The 22,402-nt window shown below is 39.6% G+C and overlaps 2 protein-coding genes across 2 annotated transcripts; both read left to right on the top strand.

Moving 5' to 3' along the window:
- The first annotated feature begins 199 nt into the window (after positions 1-199).
- Positions 200-7,079, top strand: LOC104361395 (serpin B11). The gene is made up of 8 exons (XM_032991960.2): positions 200-228; positions 1,479-1,663; positions 2,160-2,222; positions 2,820-2,948; positions 4,060-4,177; positions 4,502-4,644; positions 5,372-5,539; positions 5,700-7,079. The coding sequence occupies exons 2-8, from the start codon at positions 1,496-1,498 to the stop codon at positions 6,102-6,104; spliced, it is 1,194 nt and encodes a 397-aa protein (XP_032847851.1). The 5' UTR covers positions 200-228; positions 1,479-1,495; the 3' UTR covers positions 6,105-7,079.
- Positions 7,080-14,463: 7,384 nt separating this feature from the next.
- LOC104361391 (ovalbumin-related protein X) lies at positions 14,464-21,012 on the top strand. The gene is made up of 7 exons (XM_009967519.3): positions 14,464-14,631; positions 15,271-15,321; positions 16,597-16,725; positions 17,521-17,638; positions 18,370-18,509; positions 18,832-18,987; positions 20,611-21,012. The coding sequence occupies exons 1-7, from the start codon at positions 14,464-14,466 to the stop codon at positions 21,010-21,012; spliced, it is 1,164 nt and encodes a 387-aa protein (XP_009965821.3).
- Positions 21,013-22,402: the final 1,390 nt, after the last annotated feature.

The following is a 22,402-nucleotide window of genomic DNA, read 5'->3' as shown; positions in this document are numbered from 1 at the left end:
GTATGTATTTAAAATTGTGACTTCTTTCTGAACCCCTAGCAATAAGGAAAAATTCAAGATTTAACAGAATGTCCCCTAATTATACTAACTGGTTGCAACAGACAGACATGTGACTCATCGTGAGTGAAAATTATGCTGCCACTGGGAGTGGCAATGGCTTTATATCCCACTGCTCCAGAAGCCCTGCCACCAAGCTCAACAGTCGACAACATCAGTCCTGAGGAGAAGGTAAATATCTCCTTGACCTTTAATTCTAACCTTCACATTACAAATAACATAACTATGAAATGTCTAAATATTGATATGTACATTAGCCGTGCATTTATCTGCTTAGCACATATGTACTGTATATAGCATATTTTGAAGAAGTGAGAATATTTTCAAGATGCCATGCAATGTTTTGGATTACAGTAAAGCGTATGGGCCGTGTTCATCAACTATGCTTGTACAATGGCGTTACCAGGTGTGTTTCTAAAGATTAAAACCAAACCTTTTCTCACTTCTCCTGCATGACCCAGATTGGTAATTTACAAGAGTATAATCTTTCTACAGTATTCCATCTTTTAAATATTTATCTGGATAATTTAATTCTTCTTGCGTAATGGAGGAAAGGTATCTTTCACATCTGTGGAGCAAGTTATTTAGACTCAGTAAGAATAAAAACTAAAGTGACTTAGAATGGTGGAAACTCTGAAATACTGAACTGACTTTCTAAAGGATCAGATGCCTCTATATCACTTTACTGGATGAAGACACTGGGAAAAGGATTTCATAAGAAAGGAACTCTGTCCTCGGTGTAAGATGTGAAGAGTTTTTCAGGACATTCAAGATCATCTGCTAGTAATAATTGTGATCATAACCAAAGTATATCTGGGAAAAGTGTTAAAGCTGCAGGTAAAATAGAAAATATGGCAGATAAAATATAAAATATGACTGGAATTTTCCACTAATACACAATGTGCCTTTGTTGAAAATCTTGCTAACTGGCCTATCTGTAGTTTGATTTTCTGTCAATGTTTGTTAAGCAACCAGCTATAGAAGGACACAGTATGTGAGGCACAGCTGATAAATGCACACAGTTTTTCGAGAGAGGCACAGAGAATGAGGTATGATCAAGGGGTGTGATTAAAAAGTACTATGCCTAGAGGACTCGAGGCAAGAAAAATCGGGACAAAAAGTGAGCTGGGACTGTAGTTAGGACAAAGCTAGGGCCAAGTGACAAAGCCATAGCTGTTGTTTGAGGTAGAGAAACAAGTGAACTCAGAATATTGTTTCTGAAAATGTCTTTCTCCTGCCATTCAGGGTACTGGTTTTCAGATTCAGTGTGAAATCCCAGACGTGGAAAACCAGGAAATTTCTGTGAAGTGCTGAACAGTTCAGCCACCCTACTGCAGAATACTTTACTGTGCTCTGCCAAGGCATCTAAGCGTAGCAGGCGTAAGGATGAGAAACCTAAATCTTTGTTTCCCTTGTTGCAGGTGATTGCAGTGCCACAATGTGCTCGCTCAGTGCAGCCAATGCCAAGTTCTGTCTTGACTTTTTCAGAGAGCTGAGCAAGAGAAACAGAAATGAAAACATCTTCTTTTCCCCCCTAAGTCTCTCAGCTGCCTTTGGGATGGTTGTCCTCGGAGCCAGGGGCAACACACTCACACAGATTGAGAAGGTAGGTTTCCTTTGTTCTGAAAAGGGGACAGTGGCAAGACATGAGCCAAGAGCCTGATAGTACCATCTGACATATTTCCTAAGGATCCAAAGGAGTGATGTACACAGAGGGCCCTTTAAAAATACCTTCTGTTATGCTATTCCTAATGCCAAACTTTTTCAGACTAAACACTATTACATTAATTGATCATTCAGTGAATGCATCAGTGCTAAAGAAAGTGTTTTGGAGGTATCTCTCCAGGGCTCAGAAGTGGTGACTCCCTTTGACATGGTCTTCTGCCTTCTCTGGATACCTGAAGTCTTCTTTCTTAAGAGGAATGATTTCAAAGATTTCATGAGCTCACCCTCCACAAAAATTTTTTCACTTGCAAGGATCTCATGATAAAAGACAGACAGGACTTGCCCCACTGTGGCTGAATTTTGGGATAGGCTTGCAACACTGTTTTAGCTTTGAGGTACCTTCACTCAGCTGCATTCACCCAACATTTACATTGCAGGTATTTCATTTCAGTGAAGTTTTGAGCAGTCCGAGCCAGGGAAACAGATACCCTTCTGAGAAGGTAAGACACAGTTGCAGCTCTGAGATGAAGCAACTGGTGCCGGTTTGTCAGCCCTTCGCCTGACAAACTGACACTTAATCAGAAAGCAGGGGCAGGGCTGAGCAACCTCTCTGTCTAGATTTGCAGACCTGCTAATTACTGTTCTTTTATTAGCTATTTAAGGGGGCATATGAGATCACACATTTCAACAGCTAAGCCTTCTCATTACAGGTCTCTAACCAAAACAGCAGTACCAATCTAAAATGTGATATGTGCTTAAATTGCCACCTGCAAAGTTTGTCTACAGGGCATGGCAAAGTCACCTTGGAGCTTGCTCTTCCCAGCCTCTAAGCCTGCAGACTTTTGCACAGTGAGCACAGAGTCATCACTGTAGGATACAATGTGATTTGGAGGCCTGAAGGGGAATCCTTTTGTAGTTCTGTACCTCTGTTACAGGGGGGAGTTGTAGGTGGTGTCGTGATGCATTTATTCCAATGCCTGTATCAACAGGGTGGAGTCAGGCTTCTCATACAGCGAGAGGCTGCGATTCACACTCAGGTCCAGCTTTGCATAGGAAAGCTCAAGCCTACCATGAAACTTCTGTTTTCCTATTTGAAGTGCGAAGAAGCCGGAGGAGTCCATTCCCAGTTCCAGGAGCTGTTGGCTGCTGTCAGTGAACCCAGACCAGGCTGCTCTCTCACCATTGCTAACAGGCTCTTTGGAGAAATTACTTACCCGTTCTTCCAGGTAAGTGGCTGTGGTGTCCATCTCAATAGCTCCTGGGAGTTACGAGATCAGCAGAGTTTCTTCCATCATAAAGTACAAAGGGCAGTGAAACACAATGGTGCTGTCAGGGTGTGCTGCCAAATGACTGCACTCCACAGCTCTTGCAGTCAGGGAGCCTTTCCATCTCAGCTGCCCAGTGGCTAGACACGGGCAACAGCAGAGCACTGGGAAGCTGTGACTTAAAGGCTTTTATATAAAGAAGCAGATCTACAGTAACAGCTCTCCCTGGGCATTCCAAAAAATGTGGAGGTATTAATCGCCATCAACAGATCCTTGCCACGCACACCCAGTGTCTAACAGCGCTGGCGCTTGCTGTCTTATTTCTAGCCAAGAAACAAAGCTTTGTGACTAGCAGAAATCTTGTTTTTCTTCCCCTGTGTCTCCTCTGCTTCTAATAAAATGATTGTGCTCACTCTTCCACCTTTCCTTCAGAGTCTATGCAAATGTGGGACTTGATTCCTGTTGTCTTTTTAAGCAAGCCTTTGAGATTTTTGTCCATTAGTCTACTTTAAGTGGAAATGACCATCTCAGAACATTCCTGTGGAACACTGACAGCCAAGGTAATGCAAGTGCATACAAATAATTTCCTCAGGAAAACAGACTGAATGTGTTTATAAAAGTATAGCTAGAAACAGCGCTGTTTTATCTCTTCACAAGTCACTCCCCCACCCCCGCAAAACCCTCACTGCGATATTAGATACCCTGGTTATTTGTTTAAAATAAGGCAACCTTCTTCATTTGGTGTCTGGGGGAAGACATGCAGCATAACAATGATACATAAGCTTAAAGAAAGGTACCAGGTTTTGATCTTAGATATTTTTTACTGTGCTGAGACATTTCTGCTGCTCAGTACATCTTGAAAATACAGAAAGATCTATTTGCAAATGTGGTTTTTCTAAATAATCTCTCTCTAAAAACTGCTTGAGTTATTTCAGTGAATTTCTTATACATACCTTTTTTACTCATTCCTTCCTTGCTGATCTACTACGTGGAATTATCCTGAAGCCTTGAAAATATCTATCTTATAAAAATCACTGTGTTGCAATAAACTTCTGTTATTTGTACTTTCCAGCAATACTTGGATTCCACAAAGAAATTCTATCGAGCAGAGCTGGAACCAGTGAATTTTAAATACACTGAAGAAGAAGCCAGAGAGAAGATTAACTTCTGGGTGGAAAATGAGACAAAAGGTGATGAAGAAAATGTGCGGGTTGTTTGGTTTGCAATTGAACCAGCTAGGAATATAATGTCTGAACTTCAGTTTCCACCTTTTTTTACCAAAGGTAGCAAGATTTTTATATATTAAACACTGAATGTTTTTTCTCAATAGGAGATAAATGTAGGAAGAAGCACAAAAATGCCTTGAAAAGCTTCAAAAGCTGTACATAAACTTTTTGTTAGTTGTCTGACAGCATTATACTACTTTTCAGATTCACAGAAATATTTATTAGTAGTCAAATGGAGCTGACTGCATGAAGAAAGTAATAATTACTCTTAATTCATTATTTTTAAAGGTAAAATCAAAGACCTATTTGCTGCTGGGTTTATTGATCCATCTACTGTACTTGTCCTGGTCAATGCTATATATTTTAAAGGGAAGTGGGCAGTACAATTTAAGAAAGAAGACACTAAGGAAACCTATTTCCAACTGAACAAGGTACAGTATGGGCAGGAACTGAAACAGCTAGGGGATGGAAATCAGATGTCTGTCTCCTATAACAACAGATGGGAACTTTCCTCCTCTCTGTTATCCCAAGACAAAACACTTTTCTTCAGCTAGAACAACAGAAAACTACAACTCCTCTCCAGTTTGAGAACCAAATATGTAGCTGTTTCTGTCAATTCACATCAGTAGTGGGTCTCGTGCATCCTGGCTGGTTCAAAGTCACTCAGCACGTGCACTAACTTTGGGGATTTTGCAACCAAGGATGCTGTTTCAAAAATAGCCTGCTTTTGGGACTGAATTTGAGGATTCTGTTGTTCTGTTATCGCTTACCAACAGAACAGTGTTTGTTTTCAGAAAAAAAATGAGCTAAAGACAAATTATCTCAGGAGAATATATACATTACTCATGAATAATCTAGATTCATGTTTGCATCAGATGCAACAGTTCCTCATTGGACATGCCAGAAAAAAGAAGGATGTAATGAGGGAGTTGAGTAAACTAATCTGGCACTAATAGAAATTAAAAAGTAGGTTTTATGCTTCTAAAATGGATAACTTTATTGGAGCTACAGTTAGGAGAGAGGAACACATCAATGATACAAGTACATTAAACCCATGTCCACTGTAAATAACGTTTCTGGACTGAACTCTAATCTCAATACTGAAAACAGTTAAAACCAGGGTGATCATTTCTGTATTTTCTGTTTCATGTGTTCTAGAATGAGAGAAGGACAGTGCAGATGATGTTTCAAGAAGGGTATTTTAACATGGCCATCATAGAGGAAGTGAAAATTAAAGTGATAGAGCTCCCATACTTCAATAATGAACTGAGCATGTTCATTCTCCTTCCTGAAGTTGTCTGTGAAGACTTTACTGGCCTAGAGCAGGTAATACTTCCTAGTGTAGCACACATAAGGGGCTGTAAACAGAGCAATTCTTTAACATTGTTCCAGTGTGGTCAGAAGACAAGCAGGGAAAACCGAACCTTTTTATCTTTTCCTTCTGTTCATTATTGTGTCAGTCATTATTGTCAATACTGCCTTACAGCTTGAATGCACCCTCACGTATGAAAAACTGGCAGGATGGACCAGCTCAGCTAGGATGCAACAGCTGAAAGTGAAGGTGTATCTGCCTCAGTTCAAGATGGAGGAAAGTTATGTTCTCAACAAAACTCTCCAGGAGATGGGAGTGATGAATGTTTTTGACTGGGGGAAAGCTGATTTGTCAGGAATCTCTATGAAAGATGGTTTGGTTGTGTCTAAGGTCATTCAGAAGTCATTCGTGGAAGTCAATGAAGAGGGCACTGAAGCAGCTGGTGCCATGGGGTTTGCTACGGTGCCTTTGTGTCTCCCAGTTTCTTATGAGTTCAAAGCTGACCATCCATTCCTCTTCTTTATCAGACACAACCTTACCAACACCATTCTTTTCTTTGGAAGATATTTGTCCCCTTAAGTGGAGTTTATTTTGGAAATTAGATCTTTCTCCCCACTAACATCCCCACTGGCAAGCACTGAGGACAAAAGAGGAGCACATTTTCTCTAGGCTTTATCCTAAGGTGCTAATTTACTGCAAAAAAGGCTATCTGATAAGAGCCAAAGTAGAGACAAAAATCTAAAAAATGTTAACTGTTTCCTTTCTAACATCAACTTCAGGCATGTTTTAGTTTTAGGATGCCTCACTAAAATGACATCTACCTTAAAATACACTATGTGATATTTGCCAAAGAGCTGTAGGCCTGTAGAGATATCTGCATAGAAAATCTTATTTTGAGGCTTTCCTAATGTAGTATGTCTCCAATAAACCCATCATTTTAGTGCCCTGAAGATGAGTGATACCTTCTCCCACATGAAGGAGACAGGAGGATGGGGATCTGCATTAAAAGGATAAACTCAGGTACTCAGTCTGTTTTAGCTTTACCTACCCAACCTCTGTGTAGGTCTCAAGGAAAATGCTACTTTGTATGGGAGTAGCAAAGTATTCCTGCGGGACCCCTCCTTTAATCATTGATCAGGGGTAATGGTGCAAGCTGGAATTCTCGGGATTTTTTTCTCAGAGAGCAGAAAAAGCAGAAATGTTTTCTAGTGTAATCTTGCTTGTTCTCAAGCAGGGAAGACCCATTGCTTTTTTTCTTTTTTTTTTTTTTTTTTTTTTTTCTGTGGGAAAATCTGTATGTGCTAGGAAGTTCTCCAACTTCTTCATAAACTTCCACGTAACAAAACCAGTGTTTCAGAACAATGGAAGGCCTTTGCTGACAAGGTCTGCTCTGCAATGGCTATGAATTAGACATTTAATTCCCATATAAAACTTAAGTAGTGATCAGCCATTCTCACTTCTAAAAATCATCTCTCTTTTTGCCTCAGATACCATGAGTTTCTTGTTTCATCTGGTTTATTCCTCATTAGCATAAAAACTAATAAAAAAATCTATATCAATGGTATTTAGGTGGATTGTCTGTATTTGTTCCATTTATAATAATAAAAACACTGCAAACTAAATATTAAATGTCTGCAGAATTAAGTGGACAGAGGGACTAGTCTAATGTAGCATGTATAAATAATGCTAATCCTTTCAAAAATGTGACACTGAAGTCTGCCTCACAATTTTAAGTATTCATCATGCTAAGTTTAGTCACTGGACAACTCTACATTAGGATACATAAGCCCTGAACCTTACCTAGTGTTTCTCTCTTGCATTTGATTTTACCAGGGAATTAAGAATGCAGTTTTATGACATGGTTGACCCAGTCTAACTGAGGAGGAGGATGCTGCTCCCCTTGCCTCCTTCCTTCCATGTGTTTCTTCTCCCTCCCTTACGCCATCACTATTATTTGCCTGACTTGGTGATGAGCAGTTCTCTGGGACATAAATCAGGAGGAAAATTTCTGGTAAAGTTAATTTGCTTGATGATGACCTAGTTCCCTAAACCACCTCCTGGATGTTGCAGAGTAGGTGGTGGGAAAGTGTAGTGAGGGGTTACGGAGAAAAGAGCAGCCTGCACATTTTGGCAGCGGGTAATGTCCAAAATCCACAGATACATGAGAAATACTTGCTTTTAAAGAAAAAATATTTCCCGTCTTTGATGACTCACTCTCCTTTTCCTGTTGCTCACTGATGCAAAGCAAGTAAATGCTGAGAGCATACTAGTGCCATTTCAGAACTGCGGATTTAATGGTCTCTTCCAAATGCTGAGATATGTAGGAAAAATTACAGTAATTTACAGTACCCAACACTAATTCAATTACTAAATAAAGCAGTCTAATGGTAGTCTGTGGAGCTGTCTCACACAGCTTCAATTTCGGTATGAAATACAGCCCAAAATAGTAAAATTACTAGTAGAGGCACAGCTTTTCATATCAATTAGCTGGTAAGAGAAGAGAACACCAAACATAGGCTGTGGGCATTTCTGATGAATAGGATATGCAAAAAATAGCCATGTATGTTCTTCAATGACTGCCATTGGTATGTTATATATATCTGGTTTGTTTCAAATATAAAATACGTAAAAAAAAAAAAAAAGTGAAATGAACAGTGTTAGAATGTATTAGCTTGCATAATCAGATCTATATATTTTCAGACAAAATGTAAAAGAAAAACAATTAATGGCATAGGTGACAAAGGCAAATGCTGTAAAATATTATCCCTAAGAGTACAAATCTTACAACAAGAAAAGGAAATCTGCGTGTGAGCAAAGGAGAAGGTGTGGCTGAAACAAGGCTTGTCACTTAGCTTACTATAGCAGTAGTAGTCAGTTATGATTTTTGTTTTTGTTTTTTTTTTAAAAAAACTTACTTTGGGGATATTTATATAACTTCAAAACCACAAACAAAATACAGCATAAATGAAAAAAAAAAATCCATTTTTCTCTTCTCATAATCTTTTTTCTAATTGCCATATTTATTTGTAAAACAGCTAAAAAATGTGGTGAAAACAACCAGGAGCTGCAAAGTAATCTCTTGCTGCTAGTGTAGTGGAAGCAGCTCCTAATGTAAAGGGCAGTGCTCCCACAAAATCAGAGACATTTTCTTAAAAATAGCAGGTAAACCCTGCACTGTGGCAGCAAGTGCTTCTCCTGTGGGGAACTGTAGCTTGTAAATGTGCAATGCCAAACACCAGAGCTTGCAGAGCAGAGCAAAGCCAGAGACTCCGATTGGTGCCTGGTGCAGGCACGATCCCAAAGGGGTGACACTGCCTCTTCCCCAAGGACAGGCTCGATGCTGAGTGTTGCTGCACAGCCTGTTGAACCACACAGGTGTATTTCATAGCTGACAAATATGTACACTATCAAAAAGCAAAGCAAAAGAAGTCAAATACTATTTGCATGAGCATGCATGGAAAGATAGTGCCCATTTGTCCCACACTAGACAGATTTGTGTCTTTCCACGGTTTGATTACTGAGTAACTCTCAATTTACATATTCACCTTTCCACTGGACTCTAATTTCTCTGATGGTTGCAGTTCTCAGTTTTCTCTGGTATTTTCCTTTCCTTGAAACTGTTTCTTAGTACCTATGTATAACATAGTTATAATAATAACTTCAAAGATTTACAATGGAAGGACAAGAAGTTCAAAGGAAGATTTTTGGGTTGTCACTGAAAAAGCCAGAGAGCAGTATTGAGTAATATTTTTTTTTCCCATATGAAAACTAGTGCTTCTTTCCTTCAAACTATAACTGGTAGAAGATTTTATACCAGGAAGCCTGGTTCCTTATGATCCCAGTAAGAACGGCGCTGAGACCCTGTAAGGTATCACTTCAAATACCATTTATTGGAGCTAATACTATAAAGAAAAGGAAGAAAGTAGAGCCTGCACAGATGAGCTACTCAGCAGCTGTGTGCACTAGGCAAAAAGCAGCCCTGTTTGCCAGAGAGCACCATGAGCATGACACTTGCAGCAAGTGAGATTCAGCTACCTGAGGAGTGGCAATCGGGCAACCCTCTTCCTTTCTTTTGGCAAGTGTGTGCAGCAGAAAAAAAAAAAGTCACTGTTTTACTGCTGCTTTATTATAACAGATTGAGCTCTTGCTAGAGCCAACCGGCAGTCAAGGGGTATAGAGGACTGGTGGATGTGCTCGGCCTCCTTTTGCCTTGGGTTGCTGTGCAAACACAATGCACATTGACATACCAGCCACTATGTGCTCTGAAGGGGAAAGGACACGTTAGGCATTAACTTTACCCTGGGCCTGACACACTGACTTTGAGAGGTTTCATACAAGGTATTGGTTGTCTATAAGTGCCACAGAGCTGATCATCTCCAGCACAGCAAATACCATGACCGAATAAAAAGCATCAGAAATCCTGCAAATGGGACTTCTTTAGCCATATCTCAGGTCACTGAGAGATGCCAGTATAGCCTCTGCTAAGCCTGATGAGGATGGACAGGCCACCCAAAGCATAAGCAAACATTACCCCCACCCACTGCATAATAGTTGCAGAGCAAACATAAGAAATTAAATGTGATAATCTGAACAGAGAAATGATGGAAAGCGCGGCTTTTTCTGCTGCTTAGAATCTCCTTGAATATGCCAACAGTGAGGAAGAGGGGCAAACACCATGAACTAGGTCAGGCACAAAGGGCAGCAGAGTCCTTGCTGATGTCTTTCTTGGGACAAACATGGATATGGAGCTGATTTTAACCTGTTTGTCTTGCTTTACAGTACTACACTCTCAGCTTTTGAATTTAAGGAGGAGCATCTGATTTCCCCAGATCCAATGCCCTAACTAGGAAAAGTTACAAAAGAGCACTTGTCTGCCTCATGGTAGCCCCTTCTGATAAAAATTTTCAGCTACTCACAGGCTGCTCCTGCAACTACTTTTGCATTAACATTCAGCATAGAAAAAATAACAAAGCAAACCCCAGGGTGTGTAGTGACGGACTACTTTCTGGAGAAGTTGTACTGCCTCATCCACAACTACTGGCAGAACCAAACTTTCTCTCTTCCATGAGCTCATTTATTTTGGGTGGTTTAAACTATCTTGCCTGCCTTGACAAAGTAGTTTTTCACATTAGGGTAGTTAGCATAATTCAGAAACTGAGCAGTTATCAGACATTCAACAAGCTTGCCTGCGCAGAGAACTGTTGTGGTCGTTGTGCTGCTGCAGAGATATGAAATGTAGAGTGTATGAAGAAGGCAAATATATTGGCTGGGAGAACATACCAGAAATACCTACATGGCGTCTTCTAGAGGACTTGATGCAACAAAATGTTTGCTGAGCAAATCTTAGACATTAGGCAAAGAGCTGGCTGGTTGTGTCCTTCAGGTGCATGATCCACAGATGTCGAAACAGGACAAACCCATTGAACCAGAGCATACAAAGGAGTGTGGGTTCCCAGGAAAGCTCTTCATGGGAGCCCCAAAGGCATGTTTGGGCAACTGCTGACCAGTAGCTGGAACTCTAATGTGAATATGTGAAATGGGAGAATAAGAGAAGATACACTACAGATCTTTCCATATAAAACCTGTGCCCTCAGGCAGTGATGGCTTGATAGGATAAAATAAAAGCTACAGCAGCCCAGCTCACAGAATAAGGAACATTGAACAAGGTGAGAGGAAAGCTGCTTACTGTTTTTAGTTTTTCCCATCCTCATCCCTGCTATAACATCCTCAGATGAAAAACTCGTTCTGAGATGGGAAACTGAAAGCCACTCCAATTATCAGGCTCTGCATGTACATGCCTGCATTTCAGCATTTCAGCAAAACAGAACACACCATTAAGAGTAAAGTAAAAAAAAGCTCCCTTTCCCTTTCACAGAGGGTGCACCTACTGCTGTATTCTCTGTGACTTAATATGTACAAATTTGGGATTTCTATTATCCATCTCTATGGCCTTTACAGATGCCAGATTTGTTTCGTTACTGCTCATCAAGTCTATTATTCAATAAAGAGTAATAGCTTTATACAATTGAATTATATTCAATATTGTGCATTATGATTGTCTAACAGACCATGAATGTTCCTGCAGACAGATTCTGTAGTTTATTCACCTGCCATAGGAGAAAGGTAGGTATGGAAGATCTATGAGAATGGCCTGTGCATGTACCATGAGCCTTGTTGCCATGACCTGTGGAGAATGAAAATTAGAAGCTGACTCTCAGTCATCCTTTAAATCCTGCTGGCTGGTAAAATCCATTTCTGAATATCTGATTACTGCAGTCTGACTTACAGCCCAACAAATATGTAATTTCTGACTCTTTCTCAAATCTCTTCTTCTGCCATGCCCACCCTTAGTCCTCTAATCCACCTTAACACTGATGCTTTGAATGTTTTCATCAAAATGAAGTTTTAGCAAGATGTGTTTTCTCCTCAGAGTCCTTCTCCCTGCCTCCATATGTATGCTGTAGACCCTATAGTTTAATCTCAGGTAAAAAACTTTGGCCTTACCTATGTACAGAAATAGCTGTGGCTGTGCTTTTAACAAGTACAAGCTATAAACCACACCAGTCCTTGGACTCCAGGAATATACTTCTGCATTTTGGCAGACCAAAACACCATTCAGTACTACTTTGGTCTTGAAATATAAACAGAAAGTTTTGGGTTTGTTCTTACATGGAAAAAATCAACTTCAAAACCCTCTGAATGGAATGACCATCCGGCAGCTGGCTCTGCTTGGCAACAGCAGATTGTCACTGTCCATAAGGAAGCTCCCCTTGTTTCACTGCACAGACACTGCAGTGAGTTGTTGCACGTATATTAGTCCTTCTGCAGTTACCCAGTATCCACTTTTCCCCTCACACTTGGTGGGAGTACTGTTACAGTCCTTTCTGTACTTCCAGTGCCCCACAGGTGAGAAGTGACACAGCTCGGTTTTCAGGGAGTGATGCACTTTTTTGCAGTCCCTGGTAATAGAAAACTCTTTCCTCAGCTGTATCCATGGATGGACACAAACGATGAACTCTGGTGGGAACTGTTTGCTCGCTCCCAGATCACTGCACTATGACTAGGTCTTATTTTCCTGTAATATTTTGGGATCTTTACCTTCACTTGACTGTGAGAATCACCCGATCTGATGTTACAGCTAGGTTTATTAAAAATGTATTATGTTTCACTGGACATATTTGTAACACTGTTTTTCCTCAGTTTTTTGCATTTGTTTTTCATTTGGCTCTAGTTAACTAATATGGCCCAAGCACATTACTGTGTAAAATCAAAAGAACTTTATGAAACATAGCTTTAGACTTGAACTCCAATTGCTTTGGTACCACCTTACAAGCTACAACAAAAGCTTAAATAATTAATTTTTTTCTTATTGGGCTTTACTTCAACAAATAAAGGTTGACTTGCTGGAGTACCAGTCTAACATTGGTCTACTCAACGTTTCAAAGTGCAATGAATCAAAAGGTCATGACAAAAAGTAGTGACTCAAAAGATGACTCCTTGAAGGCTAACAGTGGGAGTGTCTCAAATGGTACAGTATATATCACCAAGATCTCAAAGAATCTGTTTAGGGTCAGCTGACGAGCTGGATTATTACATGCCTCTGAAGTTTGTGGGGTAAGTATTTCTCCAAGTAAAATATAATTTCTAATTTACATTCTTTAATATGGAAAAAAAGTGATATTATGTTTAAGAACTTTAAGGTAAGTATAAGATATGTAAAAAGACAGCATATACAGTAATTTTACCTTGCCTTATCAATATATCTTATACTGCTTGACTGTCAAATACTTTTAGGTGTGCAAAATGTGAATGTTTGCACATCATAGCTTTGAGTAGAAATACATCCTTTTAATTGAAAATCTGGTGTCACATTAAAACTGTTCTCTTAAAATTTTAACAATTATTTTGGGAATAAAGGCATTTCTCTTTTCTCAGTTTCACTCTCTGGAGAACACAGGTGAAGTATGGTATGACAATTCACAGACTGTGGTTCCACAGTCATTAGTGCCAGGTGCCTCTGAGGTCACATAATCAAACATACCTGCTCCACACTATGGGTATGCTGCTATTCCTCCAACTTTAACTGGTTTAGAGATACAAGAACAGCATGCAATTTTCTCAGTCTCAGATTCAAAAGAGAGAATGGCTGCAGGTTTCAATGAATATCCTTAACATGTCACATTCATTTTCATGTACAGGACTTGCACCTGACTGAATGAATGCAGCTCTACACTGTTTCAAGCTGTATTGTCAAAACCCATGTTTATGATATATGTGCTTATGCTTTTTCTCAACAAAAAGCATCAGCAGAGATTAAATGTCTGAAATGGGACTACTGGAAAGAACTCCCATAAATCTATAGTTCAGTATCTAAGCAACTGGCTGGGTTTACAATTCACTCCTGTTATTCCTATAAACTACAGGAAAGTAATCTTCAAATTTGTGGCTGGTTGTACTAAGCAGCAGTAAGAATTGCACTGAGAGTATAATGAAGTGACTACATTTGTTTTAAAGATCTGGAGCATGGTCCAGTGCAGCCACAGAAATGAAATATGAAGTTTGCATTGTCTCAAACATAATTCAGAGTCCTCTGGATGGCCACAGGGAAACTCATCCATTCAGTGTTATATTCATCATATTGAAGCATGGATCTAACTATCTATTTCCTAAAAGGCAAGTACAAGATACTATCTTGATGATGAGCTAGTGCCTTGCTGAAAGAAAACAAACATGCATTCAAAGATAATTGTGTCAGGAGTTACAATATTTCTAATGATCACAGAATCTGTATACTTCATATCATCCATTGGTTCAGCATCACAAAACCAGCAATGAGCTAGCAGTTTCTGGGCTACTGAGAGTACTTTTAAAAACAAGTGCCACATATCACCACTACACAATTATATTTCTCTTTGCTACAGACAACACTGATTTCACAATGGGCTCCATCACTGCAGCAAATGCAGAATTTTCTTTTGATGTATTCAAAGAGCTGAAAGTCCACCATGCCAACAACAACATCTTCTATTCCCCCCTGAGCATCATTGCATCCTTAGCCATGGTTTATCTGGGAGCAAGAGGTAACACTGAGTACCAGATGGAGAAGGTAAGTCGCATAAATGGATACAAACACCTTTTGATCCTGTTCAACACAGCAAGATTATCCATTTACATCTTTTGGACTTTCTCCAGTTGAGGGGAGGAAGTCACATAGTCACATCTGGCACTAGATTCAAACCTGCCTAGAAAAAGAATGGCATTCCAAACTGTGAGGTTTGGATCTCGGGATGAGTTTCACTTACTGTTGCTTTCCCCAGGAAGTGCAAGAATGGCCTTTGGTTTCCATTAAAAAAGAGCAGTCTTGAAGAGTGGTTAAGGCAGGTCTCTTGTTTCATCTTGTATTATCTCACAGGCCTGATTCCTTCCAGGTGTAAAGGACAACCTGTAATATACAAAAGATTACACATTCAGAAAACTAGAGTCACAGTTATAAATAGAATAGATTAAGACTGTAGCTGGTTTATAGACTGAATGCCATTAAATGGAAAAGAAAAGATCATAGTCACAAATTTTCAGTGTGGCATATGCAGTAAAAAAACTGATTTAAAGCTCACATGAAACTTCTCAGTTCATCTATGTGCTAACCAGACCTGCTTAGTCCAAACCTATAGTTTCAACATAAACATCAATGATTCTCAGTAGACTTAATGTATGCAATTTCTTCTACTGATACTTCCAATTGCAGGTTCTTCACTTTGACAAAATTGCAGGACTTGGAGGAACAATTCAGACCAAGGTACAGAAACCTAAGATACATTTATTTCCTTTCACATTTTTCTCCTGAGAATAGACTGTTCTGGCTGTGCTTCAGGTAGGTTCAACACCTTCTCAAACATTTGCTAATGCTCTTAATTTCACAGATGTAAGTAAGAAAAAAAATAAAAGTGTTGCACCAGAAGAAGTGACAGGATAGGATAGGATGCTTTGGGCACCAGGCTACCTTCTTGTGTAGATGAGCATCTGCACACCTGCAAGTGTTGCTGGGGGTCAGCACTTGGAAGGGGCTCAGCACCTGGGGCTAGGGTGCAGCATGCAGACCTGCAGCTGTGACTCCAAAGTAGGGCAGGAAGATGCTTCAGCAGAAAAGAGCCCAGAAGCCTCAAAGACTGGAAAGTAATCACAGTCTTTCAAAAGCTACAGGGATTTTTCCAGACTCTGACTTCCACTGCTACTCCAAGAGCACCATGAGGGTTTCCAGTACCTTGATACCAGCTGTGTGCTTTCCTCTGTGCTAATCTGCTGCCTCTGTAAAGGTAACACAAGCCATTATCTCTGGCCTGTCCTCATCCACTTGGGATCAAGCACAAGGTGGGATTTGTAAAGAACAGAAGACTTTTTTTTTTTTTTTTTTTAAAAAAAAAAAAAAAAGAAAAATAAAGGTAATATCAGCTAGAGCATTTAGTGGCTGGTTAAGAATTTAGGAAGCAGTAGTTCAACAGAATTCTTCTCATAAAATTGAGTACCAGCCATTTTTTATCATTGTGCATTTTTCTTACACTCTCTTAGCCTGTGCCACCTGGAACACTATTCTTGGGACATTAGACAGTTGAACCATTTTTTCACTATATTATGAGACACTTCCTGACTCCCTTGTCATCTAGCACTATTCTCCCATCTGCAGCTTCAGCAGAAAGCTGCCATGAAAATGCAAGCAAAAGCTGGGAACTAGAGGCTCTGTATCTATGACAACTCACCAATTGCAATAATTGACACCTGAATTTTTCTTTTTGTCACCTCACCCATGAGCCATACAGTGTCAGATTCAACACTGAGGTTTTCTGCTTGTTATTACCTAGATTGAGTGTCATCATATGCTATGAATTAATTTGTACATCATTAGTTGCTTATATTGAACATCCCTCCCATGGAGATTTTAGACTGTAGTACATGTTTATCTGCAAATGTCCAAACACTGTGTGTTTTCCCATGTTATTTGTACCTTATAAACAATTTTCTTCCTAGTAAAATAAGCTAACAGCTATCTCTTTTTACCTTGTTATCAACAACTCAGTGTGGCAAGTCTATGAATTTCCACATACTGTTTAAAGAACTTCTCTCTGATATCACTGCACCAAAAGCCAATTATTCACTCCACATTGCCAAGAGACTCTATGCTGAAAAGACATGTCCAATCCTACCGGTGAGTTGTACATTAGAGTGATTTCTTTCTAAACCCTGTACAAACCTGTAATTAAGGGGGATTTGCCAGAGTAGGTGATCTGTTAATTCAGTGGTCCCCACTGGAGTGACTTCCACACCTCTCCCTTTGCCGCAGCCCTGACAATAGCCTGAATGGAAAGGAATTCCAGTTAAAAAGATGGTGCCAATCAAAATGAATGGAGTAATAAACAAAACTATTTAGTAATGTAATTCCCCCCTCCCTGCTTGCTCCCCCAAAGCCTTTTCATTTTAATAGATTGTTTGTTTGTTTGTTTGTTTGTTTTTTCAGGAAATAATTTGACTTCAGCACATTTCACTTGAAAACTTCACTTCAGAAACAAGTTTTGAAAGTGTCAGAATCTTTCATTGGATATTTTCAAAACAAATTATATGAATATTCTAAATCAAATAAACTTTTTATATTTCAAAATAAGGGAAAATGCTTAAAAAAAAAAAAAGTGGACATAATGGTAATAAAATACTCTGAACTGCACCTGAAACAATGTTTTTGGATCAATCTTTCTTCAAGAAAATATTTAAACATTTCTAATATATACTTTTAACTGGTCAAGTAATAAAAATGTCAGATCTGAAAATGTTATGGATCAGAATAATTTTCCTGGTGCAGTTTCAGCAGGTTCTTCCAGGAAGTAAGCAATGAGAACAGCCTAACCATGGCATCGCAATAAAAATCCTTTTAGCCATATTTTATTTCACCTTCATACTGTTTTTTAAAAAATTACTAGTTTGGTGGCTACAATTGCTGTCTTTACAGATCTACTTAAAATGTGTGAAGAAATTGTACAGAACAGGTCTGGAAATGGTCAACTTCAAAACAACATCAGATCAAGCCAGACAGCTCATTAATTCCTGGGTGGAAAATCAGACAAATGGTAAGGTCCGACAAGATTTTGAAATATACTTTCCTCTTGCAACTGTGTTTGAACAAGACTAAACATTAGATGAGAAATTTCCTCCTCCCAACCCCATTAGTGGTATTTCCTGTGGAAAGGGATGACTGTTGCACCTGTGTGACAATGACAGTGTGCTTTAAGCATATCTGGAAAAGGCAGATGTGCCAGGATATGCACACTTTATATGGACACTTTTTGTGTCTGGAGAGCTTAACTCATGCAAGGTTAGTCCCAGCTTCTCTAGAATATTGGCATAATTTTATAAAGACAGGCTGGATGGGTAAGAAGTGGGCTTCCACGGGAGAAAGTAATGCATGCACTAGGATGATGGTGTAAAGGAATGACTTGAGACCTTGTGTATATTTATTGTACTGAGGTGGAAGGAAAACCAAAAGTGAAGTGTGAAAACCAGAAAATCTATATTGCTGCTTCCCTCTCCTGTTCCTTCTTTTATATGTAAATCTTTTTCCAGCACTGGTTAGAAAAATTCATGGGGATGTATACCACACTTGAACCTACCTGTCTTCTTGCAGAAATGTTTGGCCAGGTGCCAGTCATTCTGCATTAAATTTTCCTCATGAACCTGAATACCACATGCAGACCTTTGAAGAAGAGGAAGTCAAGTCAAGCAGCAGCATGTCAGCTGACCTTTAAAATGCAAGACTACTGCTATGAAACTTGCCACTCTCTGCCTTGTTTCTTCCTTAAAGGACAGATCCAAGATATCCTTGAACCAGGCTCTGTTGATCTTGATACTATGCTGGTCCTTGTGAATGCCATTTACTTCAAAGGGATTTGGAGGACAGCATTTAAAGAAGACTCTCAGAAATTTCCCTTCAGCGTGACAAAGGTAGGGGGGCATAGACACAGTTTTTTGCCAGGAAGCCAGGCCGTTGGCTTGCACAGCCAGCAGTCAAGGTGTTACACATACAACATGCTGTGGTCACTGGCCAGGTGATTTGGATGGGCCCCTCACTGACAGGTTTGCAAGAGCCGTGTCTGACCAGAGAACACCAGCAGACAAGAGAGGAAAATGGAGACACAGCTCTTCTTCAAAGGCAACATGCTTGAAAATCGAGTCGTGTCCCTTTCAAAGGGCTTGTACATTTGCCTGCCTGCTTAAAGGAAAAATTGCTCCCCGGTCATGTTGACTCACGCTTCTGTTTTTGCAGCAAGAAAGCAGGCCTGTGCAAATGATGTGTCAGAACAGTACCTTCAAAGTGGCAGCAGTGGCTGCAGAGGAAATAAAGATCCTGGAGCTTCCGTACGCCAGTGGACAGCTGAGCATGTTGGTGCTGTTACCTGATGACGTCTCTGGCCTGGAGCAGGTACGGCCCTGGCAGGGGAAGCAGAAGAGTTACCACTTCAGTGGGACTTGGCTGCCACCAGACCTTTTGCTGCCCATGTACACGCGAGGTGCCCACAGCACGGCTGTGCTGGGCAGGCAGGGGAGCACAAAAGCCCCCCGGGGGCTACCAGGTGCTCAGGCAGAGACTGGCCTCTTAGGAGAGCCCTGAACTCAGTCTAATAAAACAACGGTAAAGGAGTGAAGTGCTGTTGTAGACCTGCACAATAAGATGTATGACTGGGCAGATATTTTTTTTATATTGATAGGTAACTTCACACACACACACGTATAAACTGTTGAGCACATGTTGCTAAAACTGATGAGAATGAAGCATTCTTTGCAGGAATCAGTAACAATTTTTTTTACAAAATCCTCATTGAACATCATAAATGGGCCACTTTCAAAAATTGTTGTGATTATGTCATCATGGAATGAAAACCAAAGTTAGATAAAACATATTCTTGGCAAAATATTCTTGATTTTGAAATGGTGAAACCAATCAAGCTAAACTAACTGATCAATAACACTACATCAGTTAAATCTTCAAAGAGTCTTAATTATAGAGATGGAAAGGAAATGCATGGAAGATATTTGGAAATTACACATCAAACAAAGAAAACAGAAGAGAGTTTGGTCTAATAGGGTGAGCATCAACAGCAGAAAGAATCCCTGAACATACAAGGAGAGAAAATGAGAACAACATAGAAAGTAAAAGAAGACATCAAAAATGCTTTAAGTCAGGTTGAGTCAGTTTTTGCCAGATGCATAAGAACTACTAATAAAAACGGTTTTGTTGTTTAAAGAAAAAAAAGGAGAAAAGTGGAATCAGTATGTAGTGAGGCAAGAATACAAATGTAATCTACTGACAGTGCAAAATTAAATAAAAAGTTTACCTTGGTCTTGAAAGAAAACGAAGCTAAGCAACTGAGTGAATGCAGGATGCTCATAGCAAAGATGAAATAAAAATGGCCAGATACAAGGGAGATGCAAAACTCAAAACCTTAATTTGCTTCGGTCAGGTGGACTGTATTATCTTCATGCAGGATTTCTGAAAGAAATAGAAGAAAACTCAGAATTCCAGTGTCAAACATTTTAAATAATCAAGGTTTTATCAAATTACCTATCTGTGCTAAAGAAAGGGAAAAAGTGATGCAGCTTGCATTATGTAACCCATTATGCTTATTTCTGCAATTTTTTGGAATTATGTTATAAAGTAATTAAAGACATAGAAGAGTTTGCATTTGTTAGGTACTATCAACAGTAGGTAAATTTTCATGGCCTTTTTTTTGCCATCTCCTTCACAATCTGACTAATTTTCTAGGTTGTGAAACTGTTGGTTTGTACCACATGAGACAGAAGATTAGTTGGACAGAAGGGGATGTGTCAGGTGGGTAAGGAACTGAATAAAAAGAGAGTGACACAGACAGTATTGGAGAGGCAAATAATAAACTACAAGAAGGATGTTGATAAGATCCAGTTCAGGAACCATTCTGGTTTGGTTTGTTTTGGTTTGTTTTTTTTTATGATAGCCTTGATTAAAATGAGTGGTAAGAAGAAGCTGTATTTGTGTCCTAGGCATTTCATTCCCTCCCTCTCTTTGCAGCTTGAGAACAAAATCAACTTTGAAAAACTTACAGAGTGGACCAGTCCTAACGTGATGGAAACAAAGAGAGTGAAAGTGTACCTCCCGCGCATGAAGATTGAGGGAAAATATAACCTCACATCTGTTTTAGTGGCCTTGGGTATGACTGACCTGTTCAGTCCTTCGGCCAATCTGTCTGGCATCTCTTCAGCAGAGAACCTGAAGATATCTGAGGCCATCCATGAGGCGTACATGGAAGTCAATGAAGAGGGCTCTGAGATGGCTGGCTCATCTGGTGTGATGGAAGACATCAAATATTCTTCTGAGTTTGAAGAGTTTAGGGCTGACCACCCATTCCTTTTCTTGATCAGACACAATCCAACCAACAGCATCCTCTTCTTTGGTAGATATTGTTCCCCCTGAAGAAAGAGCAAGCCAGAAATAATGCTTGCCTTCCCCTCAGCAACAGAACCCCTTTACCTTTACTGTAATATTGTAGCATAATTGCATCTCTTCAATATTTTCTCCAAGTGGAAAGCCTAATCTAATAAATGCCCATTGCGGAAGCTTTCACTGCAAAGACATAGCTGCAGGTGAGGAAACAGCAGCAAGCAAGTTTACTCCTTTCCCTTCTCATACAGGTTTCAGGATTGCCTGAGCTGAGCAAAGACTGAGCCAACAGAGAATAGAGGCACGCACCAGCCAGGAAGGGGCCAAGTGATTTTCACTCAAGGAACTAGTTGCAGGCATGACTCCAAGTCTTTGGGAGTCCATTATATAGAAATCCATGCACTGTGCTCATCCCATTCCTTGGTAGAATCCTGCTGACAAACCCATGTTGTTGTTCCTGAAACACAGGCTTTGAGATCTCCAGTCTGGAGGAGATGGCTGTGGGTAAGATTCTGTTATGCAGGTTATTAACTGGTGCTTATGTAAATTTAATTTTTTTTTTCACTTAGCTGTTGGGAAATGGTGTACATGTCCACTATCACCAGAGTTGTCCTCTCAGCATGAGTTCCCCACCTAATTCTGAATTTCTTGCAGAGGTTCTCCAAAGTCATGGAGAGTCTCCCTTCCACTTTAGAGAGCACAGAGATCTAACTTCGTGTAGGTACAGTTATGTCTTCTCACACAGTGTAGATTAAAAGCCTGAAACATGGATATACGGATGATCCAGATGATCCAGAACTCAGTGAGAATTAGCATGTAAAGGAGATCTGAATTCTTGTTTGAAACATTGGAAGACACTTTAAAAAAAATTGAGAAAATTTTGATTTTTATGAAAAATCCTGCAAGTGGTTATAAAGAATCTGATTTCTCCATGGGAGTTTTGTGAAAAAACACAGATTTCAAGATATTCCCTGTCTCTGTTGAGCTTGCTTAGCAAGTAAACTTCAATTAGTCATTGGAAAGCCCTCAGGTGAAGTTCAAAACTTGAGTACATTACTCTTCCATGAATGCAGCTGAGCTTCTTTGTTCCTATGCCAGTTCAAGGCTACATCTCTTATTTTTAAGAAATAAATGAGAATCCTAATATTCTATGTCTTTTTCTTCCATTGCCATCTGCAAATATGAATATATTGGCTCAATACTAGGTCCTGTTTTCATTCTAATCATACATCATACATTATTGATTTTGATGCATATAACTGATTTTTTTTGTTGTTCACATAATAAAAGAAAATCACAAATGCTTGTCATGAGAATTACATTCATTTTCTGGACCACAAACCTTTAAAAATATCATTACGTTGGTTGTTGTAAGTAAGATAGGATTTAGTACAAAATCCCATTTTTAGAATGAATAAGGTAT

This window comes from Tyto alba, unplaced genomic scaffold (assembly GCF_018691265.1).
Source record: "Tyto alba isolate M040663 unplaced genomic scaffold, T.alba_DEE_v4.0 Super-Scaffold_48, whole genome shotgun sequence".
NCBI classification, from domain to species: Eukaryota; Metazoa; Chordata; class Aves; order Strigiformes; family Tytonidae; genus Tyto; species Tyto alba.
This window is presented reverse-complemented; position numbering and strand designations above follow the sequence as displayed.